The sequence below is a fragment of the Trachinotus anak genome, unplaced genomic scaffold (genome assembly GCF_046630095.1).
Source record: "Trachinotus anak isolate AG129_WGS33_773 ecotype Australia unplaced genomic scaffold, CSIRO_AGI_Tana_v1 ptg000002l, whole genome shotgun sequence".
Lineage (NCBI taxonomy): Eukaryota > Metazoa > Chordata > Actinopteri > Carangiformes > Carangidae > Trachinotus > Trachinotus anak.
This window is the reverse complement of record NW_027273853.1, coordinates 22,113,160-22,127,787: the sequence shown is the minus strand read 5'-3', so window position 1 is coordinate 22,127,787 and position 14,628 is coordinate 22,113,160. Positions and strand designations below refer to the sequence as shown.

At 40.9% G+C, this 14,628-nt stretch overlaps 1 protein-coding gene across 3 annotated transcripts in view; it reads right to left on the bottom strand.

Annotated features, from left to right (window-relative positions):
* kiaa1549la (KIAA1549-like a) overlaps positions 1–14,628 on the bottom strand; it is a 104,900-nt gene extending 90,272 nt beyond the window's left edge. For 2 of the 3 annotated variants that reach the window (XM_071506251.1, XM_071506269.1), the window contains exons 1-2: positions 12,816–14,627; positions 10,265–10,632 (exon numbers count right to left, since the gene is read on the bottom strand). In XM_071506251.1, the coding sequence (XP_071362352.1) occupies positions 10,265–10,511 (247 nt within the window). In that variant the 5' untranslated portion in view covers positions 10,512–10,632; positions 12,816–14,627. Of the gene's footprint in view, positions 1–10,264; positions 10,633–12,815 lie in introns of all 3 variants that reach the window. The other variant, XM_071506259.1, reaches the window with a different exon arrangement.

Genomic DNA, 14,628 nt, shown 5'->3' with positions numbered 1-14,628 from the left:
CCATTTTATTTGACTGTTCAAAATGCCTGTGCACTACTTTCTGCTAACAATCTCACAATGCTATGTCATGCATTTCATTTTGTAGAAGAAAAAATGAGTGAGTGAACAAGGGAGGAATTTTGCTTGCGGCCACGATTGTACATATGGTAAAGATATATATAGATACATGGTTTTCACAAGATTTAAATTATATCCTCTTAATGGAGGCGATAAAATTTGTCACCCTCCCTCATAGTCTCTGTATTTAAACTACTGGTCACATGCATCACCTGAATGTATTAAATACTCCAGGATCAATGATCCAGACAAAATACAAACAGCTGTTTTCAGGTGTAGCTTTATATTCAGTTTAAAAAACTGGTGGGAACATTGACATTATTATCTCTCTATTGTACCTTGTTTTTAGCACACAAGTCATCTAAAAGGGTTGATATCTCAAAACATCTGCAAATAAACCCCAAACTAGCATATATCAATAGAAGTGATATGTGGTAGGCCGACAGACAGGCGGCAGTGATTTATTGCTACTGGAGAGGGAGAAATTCTACTTCTTTTTTTGTGAATAATTAGGGTGCATCGCTCTTTATGAAATATCAATTTCACTCTTTTTCCTTTACTACATGCAGGGCAGAGGTTCACTGGTCAACACAGCATTAAATTGCAGCATCTTTCTTGCATTACAGGACATCTGGAGCTAAGTATGATACACATGCTGCAAACACACACAGATGTAAGTGGTTTACTGCAGGAAGCTCTATGCCTGCTGTTAAATACCCTTCTGTAGAAGTCTCTATAGACACCGTGAAGATGTACACACTTCACATACCACATTGCATGACACGAAACAGACTCCATACTGTGTAGCTACCGTGTGCACACATGAATGAGCTTTGAGCATAAGCGTTCTCATGTAAAGATGCTTTGTACATCAAAGTGTTTCTCCAATGAGATGGATGGAAAATAATTAACCTTCCTAAAACACACCAGCAAGGAAACATGCAACCTCTCAAAGCCCCCGCAGATTATAAAAATACAAAGTGTGGCTAATTAGGATTATAAAATCAATTTACTACTGCCTACCCTGTATGATTTATAACAGGGCTCTGCCACGCATGATGTAATGTAGAAGCTGGGGAAATACAGTATTTACGATCTGCATGTGAAACCTCTCTCGCTCTCATTCCTTCTTTGACTTTAAGACTTTTTCAATATTCCTCCTTCAAACACACACACTCACATATTCCAGAAATAGATAAGCAACTCCAGAGAGCAGCAAAAAGAATCTGTCTGTTATTCTGATGAAACTGAGAGTGGCGTTGAATGCGTGTGTGTGTGTTTGTCACACCATTATTTGTGTAATAGAGGGAAAAACACTGAGGTGTATAACAGTACAAACAAGCGTAATCATTAGAGTTTATCTTTCTTATATAATAAAGCTGCTTCTCTGTGTTTCTGCCTGGCAACAGTGAGTCGACGGCACTGCCAGTAGAGACATTTAACTTGACAGTGAGCATCATTGCATCATTACACAGTCTCCCTGCAGTGAAGAAGAGTCTCTGAGGTACAGATGCGTCAAAAACGACAAATATTGGAAGGAGGACTGGCAACACTATGAGACACTGGAGGTGTTGTAAAAAAAAAAAAAAGCAATGAGCATTTCATTGTGACATTTTACTCTCACAGCACAATATCATTGTGGTTGATTATTTTACTAAGTCTCCACTGCCTTCCAATGTCAGATTCTTCTCATGATCCAGGTTTAAATCTATCATATGTAAAAGTCAAACTTCAGATAGATTCCTTTTTTTCTCTTGTCATTGTGAAGGGCTCCAGCAGTGCATAATCAGAGCGGCACCGAGAAGTACAGCCAAGCAGAGTGATGCAAAATGAGCCACTGCTGCTTTAATGCTGAGAACATGTGCAGGGATGATGCAGTGCTCGGCGCCCCTATCCTGCCTCTGGGACCACACGCCGGATCTTTGGCCTTGGATCAATTCCAGCCAGAATCCTCTCAGATGTGCTGCTACACCTCTGATCACCTGAGCTCTTCGGACACGGGACACAACAGAGCACAGGAGCGACAATGTGATGAACAAAAAAGAAACAGCTGATGTCTGAGAGTGAGCAGCTGCCATAAATTAAAAGTACAACATGAGAACCTTTATCCTTGAGGCAGGAACAGATTGATAGTCCTGTCCTCCTCCCTTGTTGTCAGTTTCATGCTCCAGCTCTTGGCAAACACAGCCCATCTAAAATAAAAAAACAACTCTGATACTTCACTGGGTTTAAAACATTTAGCTTTAATTTCCTTCCTTGTTGTTATGTGTTTACTGCTCTGTGGCCACAGTCAGCCACTCAGACCACAAACTGTTCACATGGAAACCCAAAGAACCAAGTTGATGTAAACAAGAAAAGTGGAAATGAATAGTAGTCCTTCTGAGGTACAGCCAGACATCCATTCAAATCATAGGTTGGGACAAACCTATTAATAAACCCTAATTAACTACTGTTTCTGAATCAGCACTAATAATGTCTTCGGCAGAGGTGGACAAAGTACACAGCTCCAGTACTTGAGTCAAGGTACAGATACACCTGGTTAAATATTACTCCAATACAAGAGAAAGTTGTTCAGAAAGTGTAGTGGGGTAAAGTCATAAGTTTCCAAAAAAAATACTCAAGTGAAGTACAGATACTCAAAAAATATACTTGAGTACATTACTCAGGTAAATGGTGCTTTGTTGTTACTGTCCACTCTGATCTTTCTTAGGTTGATGGCTGCTTTACACCAAGTTAGTGGTTAAACTGACTGTTCAACCAGTCAACCTGCCAGAAAAGATATGGCTGGCATTATTCTACATTTTCCTATTGTCCACAAATCCAATGAAGATGAAAACCAATGAATGAGTCCAGCTCTAGTCTGCCTTCCTACCCTGTCTGTAGTGCTTGCCTTCACCCAGGAGCCTATTTGTTCTCTGAATCTGTAAATCTGTAAAGCTGGAGCCTCATTTATAAAACTGTGTATAGGATCCATACCAAAAATGTAATTCTGCACAAAAGCCAGAAAAGGTATGTAACAACGATACCAAACAACAACAACAATAACAAAAAGATTTTTTAAACCGGAGAAAGAATGTGTTCACTTTGGCAAGCCTCCGCCCAAGACACTAACACAATTAACCATAATGTGACAAATGCAAATCCTCTCTTGAATATTTATAGACATATTGTTCCTGTGGAGCATGGAGGTAGTTTTACAACCAAAAACAAAGGTTGAGAGGCTGAGGGCTGCAGCAGCTGATATAACAAACAGGACAGTTTCCAAAATCAAAGTGGTCAGACATGGAGGTGGATGCAATAAACTGCACACTATGGGCAAGCCGGCAGAGCCACAGGGACATCAAAGCTCACTACTTGGAGTTTATTAAGCATCTATACAAACACATACATAAGTAATGAGACCACAGTGAATATCTAAAAAAGTGATACAAACAGCATATTTAACTCCAGCAATCCAGCAGTGCTGCTCTCATCCTCACAGCTGATGAGTGCAGGTGGTGGAGGTGTTGGGTGGATCCCTGCACCATTTGAGCCGCGCTGTGGTGTGACCGGACTGAGTATGAGCATCAAATGGCTCTGAGGGTTTGGGACTGTGGTGAGGTGCGTGATAGTGTAATAAAAATTTCATCATGAGTCTCAGATTTAAATGGTTAAGATATAAAATAGAAAGGTGCTTATAGAATAATTAGTGTCTTACATAAACAGCATAACACTGTGGGCCTGAATTTTTGTCACGTTGTTGGGTAAATGATTATCCACAATGTGATACAAAGTGAAATTAAACTTTTGAGAAAGCTCATTATAAAATCTGGCTTCAGGTCACTACCTCACCATCTGTGACACTACTTTCCCCCAGTCTACAAAATCTTTGTACACCTCGGTCAGAATTCCTGTACAGGTGAACACATTCTCCTGTCAAGTTTGTTGCTTTTCTGTGAGCACAAGCGTATCCATCATTCCATCTTTCAATCCCCGTTTTGTGTGCACACAATTACACCTGAGGCCTCTCAGCACTGTAATTTTGGCAAACATTACTCAAACTAATAATATATCAAAGTAAATCAGCATTTTTGGGGACTATTTTCCACCACAGACTAATGCACAGTTACTGCTCTGGTGAGTATTTGAAGCAGCAGAACAGTGTAGTGTAACGACTGTGTGTGTTCATTGCAATGAGCCAATCAGACGAACCGTGTGGCTATGGGATGTGAATTAGTGTGTTTTTCACAGCAATGGAATACAACCTCTTGTGCATAACTGCTAGAATTATTACCTTTAGATCATGAGTGCTGGCTGTATCAGGGGGTAAAAAATATCCAAACTTGCAACAGCACTGTGCTTTACTTTCCGATGTTTGGTGACATGTTCTTCTTAATACATTTTAAGAGACATGGTTTGACACAAAATAAATTGAACAGAAATGAACTGCGGCTCTGGGAACCTTTTGGATTGAATCTTGGAAATGTTATTTACTTCAGCGCTGAAGAGAGCACAGCAGATCATGTGCTGCCATCCATTCAATTTGTCAGAGTTTCTAAACCGATGCACTGTGTGAGCAAGAATCCTTAAGAAGCCAAGCAACTGACATCAAATAAAGCAGGTTGTAGCACAGCAAGTGTTTGCATCTGTCAACCATCATCAGAGTTTTCAGAGGTATCAAATCTGACAGCCTCCATGCATTAAACACAAGCACTGAGCTTAAGTGCACCATGAACCCTGTGGAATTCACCACAATTATGAGTAAAACCTACTAAAAATTAACATATGCAGGAGAATACTCATTCTTCTTTCACGTTCGATAAAGCTCTTCAAAGATAAATATATATAGATTTTATCCTTTTGATAATTCAGTGCCAACCCCAGATTTGGTATATGTCACTACTGCACAGCTTTGTTTCCCAATCAGCTTTAACATCAAGTTCGCTCATATGAAATGTGCGTGTGGCTGTAGAGCAGTAGCGTGCATAAAACACTATCTCAGTGCCAAACTCTACTTGGAGCTGAAACTGCATCGACCCTGCCATCACATTAAAATTCAGCCTCAGTAAGCGTCTGAATGGGGCTCATTAACCTGCTCTTTCTCTTTCATTCTTTCTTGTATGGGCAGGTAACACAACAGCTATAACACTGTTAACATTGCTTTTCTTCTGACTAGATGGATCACAACACACTTTTTCTGGCTACAGATACTAAACTTTTAATCAGACTGTGTGAGCGCCGACTCTCTTGAGCTCTGATCCTCAGCCAACTCCTCCACGCTTAGAGACCGCGAGAGACAGAGAGGAGCCAAGTTATACTGTACCTAATCAGCACGATCGATCACTTTAATAGATGACAGCAGATAAATGATGATCAGCAGAGGATTTATCAATGACTTTCTGGCTGTCCCGTCCAGGTCATTAGACTCCAAGGGTATGTCTGATTCTTCCATTTAAGGCCAAGAAAACAAGTAAACACATCGTCCTATGCTCAGCCTGCACAGACACGAATCATGGTTTCAAATATCAAGAAAAATTTGTTTGTCAGTTTAAATTTCTGACCCCTACCAGTGCCCCTATTAGGCAAATATTATTTTTATAATAGGACACATGAGATGCATCAGCTCCTCAGCTTTCTCCAAAATCAGAACAGTGTCTAAGGCTGGGTATCAAAGAGAGACATTTCTGGTACTGACCAGAATGTGTCTGTGGAACAGTAGTTTGATCTATCATGCTCAGTTTGGCTTTAGTTTAAAGGCTTATTAGATGACAGAGTTTCATAACACTCTAAGACAAGATTTTACAATTCTGGAAATTCATCATGTTGTCAATCATTTTGCCTCCTGTCTCAGTGATTGTGAGGTAAACAATAAAATTACAGGATTAATGCTACAAAGTAATCTACCAGGAATGTGTACTTGTATGACTGGCCATCACAGTGTCTTGACAGACCCTGTGGCACTTCGTGGCAAAGGCTGAGTGAGGCTGAACATGGCCTTAAGCAGGATAACTGACAGAGCTCACTGTGAACGGTTTTCATCAAGACTATTTTGCTGGTGGAAAGAATAAAAATGTATTTATAATGTATTTATAAAAACGTATTCATCTCCATTTTGCTTGGATTTTACCAATTCCGATACCTGAGCTTGTGTATCAGCCAATACCGAGTACCAATCCCATACTAATCCGTGAAAAAAATGTTTAATGCTTTATCAGCTGTGTTGGCTTGGCTCAGATTAAACCCTTTGTAAGTATGAACAAATACGTGAATGCCATACAATTTCTCTTTTTACAGTGGAAACTGCCTGAGCAGCATCACATTACCAGTGCTGTGAAGGCTAGAAAAGCTGCACCAGTTAAATCAGAAACACTGTCAAAAGTTTTATAATTCTCAACAAATTATAGGTTATAGTTCAGAGTCTGGATCTGACAGCATCTGGGCCTGGACCTGGATCGCGGTCCGCCTATCAGTGACCTTGGCCAGCAGATGTAACACTATTTATCAATTCTTCTTCGCTGCCATTGGTACAGTCTGTACCAATGGCTGCACAGCGTAACTTCCTGTGTAGGCTACTGCTGTTTTATCTGGGTGTAAAACTATAGTTTATCAATACATTCCGTGGTATTGGATCAGTGCACAGAATTACTATAGTCACCAATTACAGATGCAGTATTTTAGCCAGTATTGGAGGTATTTCCTATACTAGTGTCTGAAAAGGAACAAAACTACATATCTCAAAACCTATGCAAATAAAACCAAAACAATCAACATACCTAGATATTATTTGATTAAAGTTATTATTATATTATACCTATATTATTATTATAGTTTTTAATTCAAATCCCACTGAACTGGCCTTTAACACTGGTGCTCATTATGGGAAAAAGTAGCTGGATGAAAGATGGGCTCTGATGCAAATCCTCTTTTTTATTTAGGTTCTAGCAACAATGACATATATCTCCAGTTCAAAATTTGTACAGAACCACATTTTTTCACAGTTTTTGAACACCCTTAAAGTGATAGTTTGGGTTATTTGACATTGGGTTGTATGAGGTACTTATCCATAGTTGGTGCGGTATCTGCACAGGATTCAGGTTAGTACGCAAGTATTGTATTGCAATACAATACTATTGCAAGTATTGTACTGCAGTAGAATCCAAAAACTTTGAAAATACCCAGCCCTATTGGTGTCTAATACTGTGCATCCATCTCTCTATTAGTACAGTAGTCCTTCTTTCATGTTCTTATATTCATTTGTTCTCTTTAACAAGTACACCTAATGAACTGAAAGGCTGTGAGAGACTGCTCTGTATTCCCCCCTTCTGTTACAGATTTATGTGGGGAAGATATGAAAACAAAACACAATCTACCATCTTGCCACTTGCTCATGTTAATTTTGAACAAATTAGACACTGGCTGAAGTCCAGTCCCTTAATCTTCCTTTATTCCCCACAGCCCTCTGGACACTACTGGTAAGACTAAATTACTGCAAGAATGCTATCATGGCACTGGCTACCTGAACTGTTTGTAAAGTGCTTCTAGTACAGGAAGAGGTGAAAAGGGTCACATACACAAGATGTGCATAAATCAAAGAAAATAACTGAATGCAGTGACTGTCTCAGAAAACCCGGATGTTTAGCGGCTGGAAGCACAAAACCCCACAGATTCCCCAGTGCTTCAGACTGTGTTTTATCTCCACTGATGTGTCATCTGACACTGATTATCAGGCAACAGACTCTAACCTGGCACTTAGTCAGATGTTATTTCAGACCCTGACTGACAAACACAGACGCACATTGAGGAAAGTACTAGATGTAGATCTGTTGCCATGGTAACACAGACCAATAGATCTCAGCTATTGACTGGGGTTGAAGATCTCTGTAGACCTATGAAAGAAAACACCTACACACACCAGCACACTCAAAAGCTGAAACACACACACATTCATAAATCACACACACCATCAGCAAGGCATCAGCCCCCAAAACATCTTTTTTTGTTATAAATAGAGATGGAGAATACAACAACACAATGGGAACATTTTCTCTCAAAAAAGACCTGAAACAGCTGAATGCTTGAGTAACCAGGTAAGCGAGAGGAAGTCAAATCTCCCCAAGCCATGCTATGGAAACGCTTGCTTTTAAGTGGCACAGCAGGATGATATAAAAGAGGATATGCTGAGAGTGAGTGGGACAATTTGCTCAGATTTAACTGGGGAGGCAGGCAGATAAACTGTCTTTTTTCCAAATACTTTAACAATCGTCTCCATATTCTAGACCTCTGCTATTTTCCTCAAATCTAAGTTTAACAGGAGGGTCTGCATCTAATATTTTTGTGCTTAACGTGGGGGTGCAGTCTGTCTATATTACCCTCCAATGACACCCAGAGGACAGATTGCATGTGTTAGGAAGAGGACCCAGTATTTCATTATTTTCGCATTTGAAAGTTAATAAGAGAGGTCGCTGAGGTGGTACTGAGAGAGAGTCTACTTCTGACTTCCTCTGAGCAACAAACCCACAGAATAGCTGGGACACAATTCACCAGTTAAATCAGAAACAGAAAAGGTCATTTATTTTAGTTTTTTCTCCAATTAATCAATTTTAGGAAAATGAGAACTGACTTTAAGGCAGGTTATTTTTTTTAAATGATGTGATACCTCTGAGTGTTTACCATTTGTTTAGGTAGGACATTTTCCTTGGTGGCATCAATTTTGTTTCCCAAAAAAGGCATTGTTTGCACTGAATGTACAGACTCGTATTTATTTGTGTTTTTGTTTTATCTGGTCATTTTGACTGAGAATGTAAAATAAAAATCAATATTTAGAAAACTTCTCCGGCACCTTGCCTCATACTGAAAAACTTCCACAGTTGTCTGTAAAATACCCTAAGAGTCATTTTTCCTTGAAAGAGACAGGACATTTGACATTTAGGTTTTTCAAATGTCAGCCTTAGCGCTGCAGGCAACAACATTGAAATTCCATTCACATCTACTGTGAGTTGGTATCACGTAAGTCTGAGTGGTGACTATCCACAAACACCTACAAATAAAACTATCTAGAGTTGCATTGGTAGTTTCCACTGGGATTAGGTGGAGAAAGATGTTTTGGTTAATTGGGTGAATTGACACGTTGATGACCAGATGCATCTGCGAATAGCTCTGGACCTGCTTGGATTCCTAATGAGTGGCGGATGCATTTACATCTATATTTTGTGAAATTATGTTTTTTGTAAATAAAGTTTCATTACTTTGTGTGTATATGTATGTCAGATGTATTTATACTGAATTATCATTGACATTAATTTGTTTTCATGAAATTGTTAAAAGCAAACCTGACAATGTGTGGTCAGGGCCTACACCAAGGTTCAACCAACTCAAAATCAAAATGATGAATGTCTGTTTGTGCTGCCAAAAAGCCCAGTTAGAAACCTTTCAGTCTCAGGCTCAAAAGCTTGAACTATGGTTTTGTGTTGGCATTTTATAAAAAATCATTTTAAAGAATAAAGTCCTGGAGTCAAAGAATTATGACTGAGAATGTGAACGTCCTTGCTGCTATTTTTCTGTTTTCCTTGGATGGACACGAAGATCATTAATTATTTACCTGTGCTGGCTATGAAACTGTCCCCTATGGATCTTGTACGACGTTGACGACCTCGGGGCTCAGTGCTCCATGAATGAATAAAAAGTTTCCTCTTTAATATGAGGAAGCGGCCGCGGTGTGAGTGTTGTGGCGCGGCGCGGCGCGGCGCAGCGCTGCGGTCCACCGTGCGCTCCGGCTGCGTGTTTGGGGACGTGACATCGGTTAGAGCCTGTGTGCCCCTGCACCGACGGTTTAAATATGGAATAAACACATATATCATTCTGTCGGACCCGGACCAATTAACAAAAATCATAATAATATATAGGCTATGAGAATAACAGAGAACAAAGCCCTCAAAGCTCACCAAAGCAGCGTTAGGCGCATCAAAATGACTGCCGTCGTAAACAGCACAGCTGTTTCCATCTAACAAAGTCTGATGAAATCTTCCACATGCTCATCTTCCCCTAAACTGGCTACTGAAGATCTGCATTAATAATAATATAAATCAAGGCAGCTTGACACTGGAATGGGAGTCAGGATTTAGCGCCTGTTAGGCTGCTGCTCATGTGTTATTTATGGTCTATTTGTATGACTGTAAGCAATAAAGGGCCACTCTCACAGGCTGAATATAATACAGCATCAGTTTCTTACCGTCAGCGGCCAAGGAGCTCTGCATCGTCAACATCAGCACTGTGCCGATGGTCACAAGCCATCGGGCCATCATCCCATTCAGCGCCCGTGTCCTCTTCCAGTTCTTCGGCGTGCACACGGCCACTATCCCCGCATCCAGGATCCATGCCGTCGAAAAGGAAGAGCAGGGGTCTTCTTTAACATTTATCCCACCGACCCCGGGGCCACTGCTGCCGCTGCTGGAGAGGAGCGCATGTTTGGGAGCCATTGGTCAACCAATTAATCCTGAATGGAAAACATCTAACGGCGCTGGTGTGGTGAAAGACATCCGATCAACCTGCCCCCGGTGCGGACAAGCAGGGCTCCGCTCTCCATGAGCCTGCTGGAGGCTGCGAGGGTAAATAAAGAAACAGAGATTTATTTTTCTTCCTCTATGCGTCTCAATGTGTGTGTTTCTATGCGTAAGCGCGCTGAAGTCTGGTGTCCCTACAGCAGCCGCAAAGCGCTCTCCATCCCTGCTGGCAGCTGCATCAATGCACGGCTACAACACCGGAAAAGAGTTGATGCCGCCTTCAAAATAAAAGCGTCAGCTTGTCTTTGGCATGGCGGTGTTTAAGGGAAGTATTAAGCCTATGAAAAGAGTTGTACAGTGTCTAATGTCTGTGACTCTGGAGCTCGCCTTGTTGTTATCAGGGTTATCAAATTTTGGATTTGGAGACTGGACTTTTTTTAAAAAAAGGAAAATTTTTTTTTACATAGGCTAGGCTACTTGAAGTGTGGCGTTTTGAAGATGTTTTAGTTTTCCAGGCATGGCGAGTAATACAAAAGATAAGATAAGATAAGATAAGATAAGATAGGACTTTATTGATCCCACCACGGGGAAATTTGTGCGTTACAGCAGCCAAAACACAGGAGTAAAGAGCGCAGAAATAAGTGCAGCAAAAAGACATTCGTATAAAGTACAAAACACTATCAACAAGAGAATACTATATACATTCATTGAGTTCTCTGTACAGCATACACAGTATGCGTTATGGATGTATTGTGGAATGTGCTGATAAATAAGCAAAACAAGTATCCATAAGCAATGCGTATATACATACATACATACATATACGCACATATATATATACATATCTGCATATATATACATACACCTGTACACGTGCATATACCCATGCACACTTAAGGTGCAAGGTGTGTGCATAAAGTGGCGAAGTGGAGGTAAAAGTGACTTAGTGACTCATGATGTGTTATACAGTCTAATTGCTGTCGGGATGAATGATCTGCGGAAGCGCTCCTTCTTGCAGCGAGGATGTTTCAGTCTCTGACTGAAGGAGATGTTGTCAAGTTATAGTATGTGCAGAGTTTTCAGAGTTTAATCAGAGTTTAATCAGCCCCTGCTATAACCCCTCTGGTTTTAATTAGGATGGCTTTTAAAATGCAGTCTGAAACGGTTAATTATCAGGATGCTGTCCCCTGATTAAAGAAATAGACAAATAGCCAAACGTTGCAGTGAAAATATATTTGTACCCTAATTTAACTGTAGGTTTGATTTAACCTACAGTCAGTTGCACTTTTCTAGTAAATCTGCTCATAAGAGCTAATTTTCTAACGCATTTGAAGACAGCTCTTTATATTTTTTTCATTCAGTGTTAACACATTTTTGTTCTGTATAAGCTATTAATTATTTTGTGGCGAGATGCATTAACAGCTTTCATTTTTAATGAGTACGGTAACTTCCGGTCTTGTTCTGGCTTAATGCGTCTACCTTTACGCAGGTTCGGGCAGGTAGAAACAGCCTGCGTGTTAGGTGTGCTTGTGGTTAGAAATGACAGGAACAGGCTGTTCCAAAACGGTCACTAACAGAGGAGATGTGAGATGTGAGACCAGACTTCTCAGTTGTGTCTTTCTTGCCTCTTTAATGTGAAGCCCGCTGCATCATTAAAGGGCTGAAAATCAAGGCAGACTGTGACGCCATGTGTTTTTGGCAGATCTGAGTTCAGCAGGAGGCAGGCGGCCCCTGGTGGGAGCTGTGGGCAGCGTCCCTCTGCCTGTCCACAGTCACCGGGGAAATACACTCATCATTAGACCTGCTCCCATTGTGCCCAATTTACTGTACAAGAAATAAGGGTCAAATCATCGTTTTGCTGCTGGCACACCCTCTAGGACAAATTAATTTGTAAACACTGTGTTGTGTCATCAAAATGCAATAGCCTAAACCTGCACAGAGGGGGGCTTATGAGAAATTAACGGCCTGTTTACATAAATTTCAAACTGCAAAAAAAACATGTTATGCCACTTTTTGCTTGCCAAATACACAAATACGGACCTTAATGAATGATAACATCAGTCACATTCATTTGTTGAACAGATGGCTAAAATATGCTTAATGACTTTCAGTGAAGGGCTCCTTTCTTACTTCCGGCGGTTGGCAACGCATTTTTATATATCGGTACGATTCATTCTGGTCTAGAAATAATGCAGGAATAAAAGACACTTGAGTGAAAAGCAATTTGTTCACTAGTAAAGACTGAAAATGTGTTTTAATTTATTTTGAAAGTTGTCTTACCCTAGTTGAGTTCAGGTTCTTCATACCTAGCCGACGTACGAAGGCGTTTTAATACTGGGAATGTGCGTTGCTAAGATGCTAGCTAATGGCGCCAAAAATGATTATTATTATGATATTATAAGACCTGGATGACGGATCTAAAAATGGCGCCAGTTCAGTTCAATACAAGTTGCTCGCCTGGCGCATACGCCGAAAAAGTTTCTGGCTTCCGGGTTACTTCCGCGTTATGCGGCCCATAGAGACTGCGCAGTAGTGTCTCTCCCATCATGCCTTTGGGCAATGAGAACGAATGAATGTGACTCTTGGATAAAGCAGAAATCAGTTTTGTGCTTCTTGGCAAACAGAAAAAGCACCTTGCGCTTAATATTATTTCTTAACCCCCTGGCATTGAAAGTAACAATGGATAAAGACATATTAATCATAATGAATAGAACAATATATGTGAAAAAGATAGAGTCAACTTTAAGAGTATTATCCTCCTCATCAGGAGCTGACCCATCTTAGGTTCTATGTGTAGTGAAACATATTAAATGTAAACATAAAGAGCATGTCACATAAAGTGTAAACCCGTGAGTCATATACAGAGACCTGGTGTTGTCAAAAAAAAGAAAAAAAGAAAAGGTCCTGAGTGAAATTGTCTGTGCTTATCAGACTTTCAGCATAACATAGTGCAACTTAGAACTGTTAATCTGCGTAATAATGAATTATGAGCACCAGGCTCACATGTGATGTGATTATCACCTTCAGCTAGTTGGAAACAGTTCAGTTCCTTCAGCAAAAGCTGTTCCTCCGATGTGGTACACCGTTTTTCCTTGGCCACCAGAGGCCACAGCTGCCTCCGTCTCTCTCTGGTGGCAGGTGACAGATCCTCAGCGAAGCGCAGGTTCTTGTTCTGCAGATGTGTAGACTTTTTTGCAGCTTTCCAGATTCTGTCGCGGTAGAAGCGAGTGGTAAACACCATGATGATTCCTCGAGGCTTGGAGATATCTTTCCTTGGTTGACCGAGTCGATGCACTGTATCAATTACTTCTGGAAGGATCGTTTGGCAGATGTGTATCACCTCAGTGCGGACGTCTTGCTCCTTATTTTCAGGCACTCCATACAGGCGCAGGTTCCAGCGTCGCGAGTAGTTCTCCAGATCGCTGACTCGTTGGTCCACAGTAGACACTTTTTTCTCCGTCTCTCTGGCTCAAGCATCAACTTGTGTCACCTTTCCTTTTACCTGCCGAATCTCAGCGCAGGCAAAGTCAACTGTATTTTTTTCAGCCCCTCAATCTTCAGTGTATTGTCAGAAATCAGTTTCTCCATGTTTTTTTCCAGACTATCCAGTCTGGTGTTTAGGACGTTGGATATTTTTTGCACGAAGTTCCCGTCATCCATTTCCAGGGAACGGTGTGTCCTCAACTTCTTTGGAGCAGGGGGTTTGGATGGCGTAGATGCTGGTGTCGTGGGAAGAGGAGGGAAGTCGGAATCCACAAGGGAAACCACAGGTTTATCTGCCATGCAGTAGTGGGTTCTCATTTGTTAACGGCGCCTCCATGCGCTGTTGTGGTGCGCTAGCTTACTGATGCACTGAGCAACGTTATTACATTAACGTATGTCATTGTTTGGAAACAGTTCTTCAAAAAAAGGAAAAAAAGATAAGGTTGTTGCCAGTTCAACACGGTGTACTCGCCACTGCTCTAAATTACCTCGAGTAGTGGGATATGAGATATATGTTTCACTAAATTGTACAATTGTTGGTGCTCAGCTCCCGAACATGCATGTGCTCACGCCGCCATCTTGGAAGCCCCCCACGAGGCCAAATGTTAAC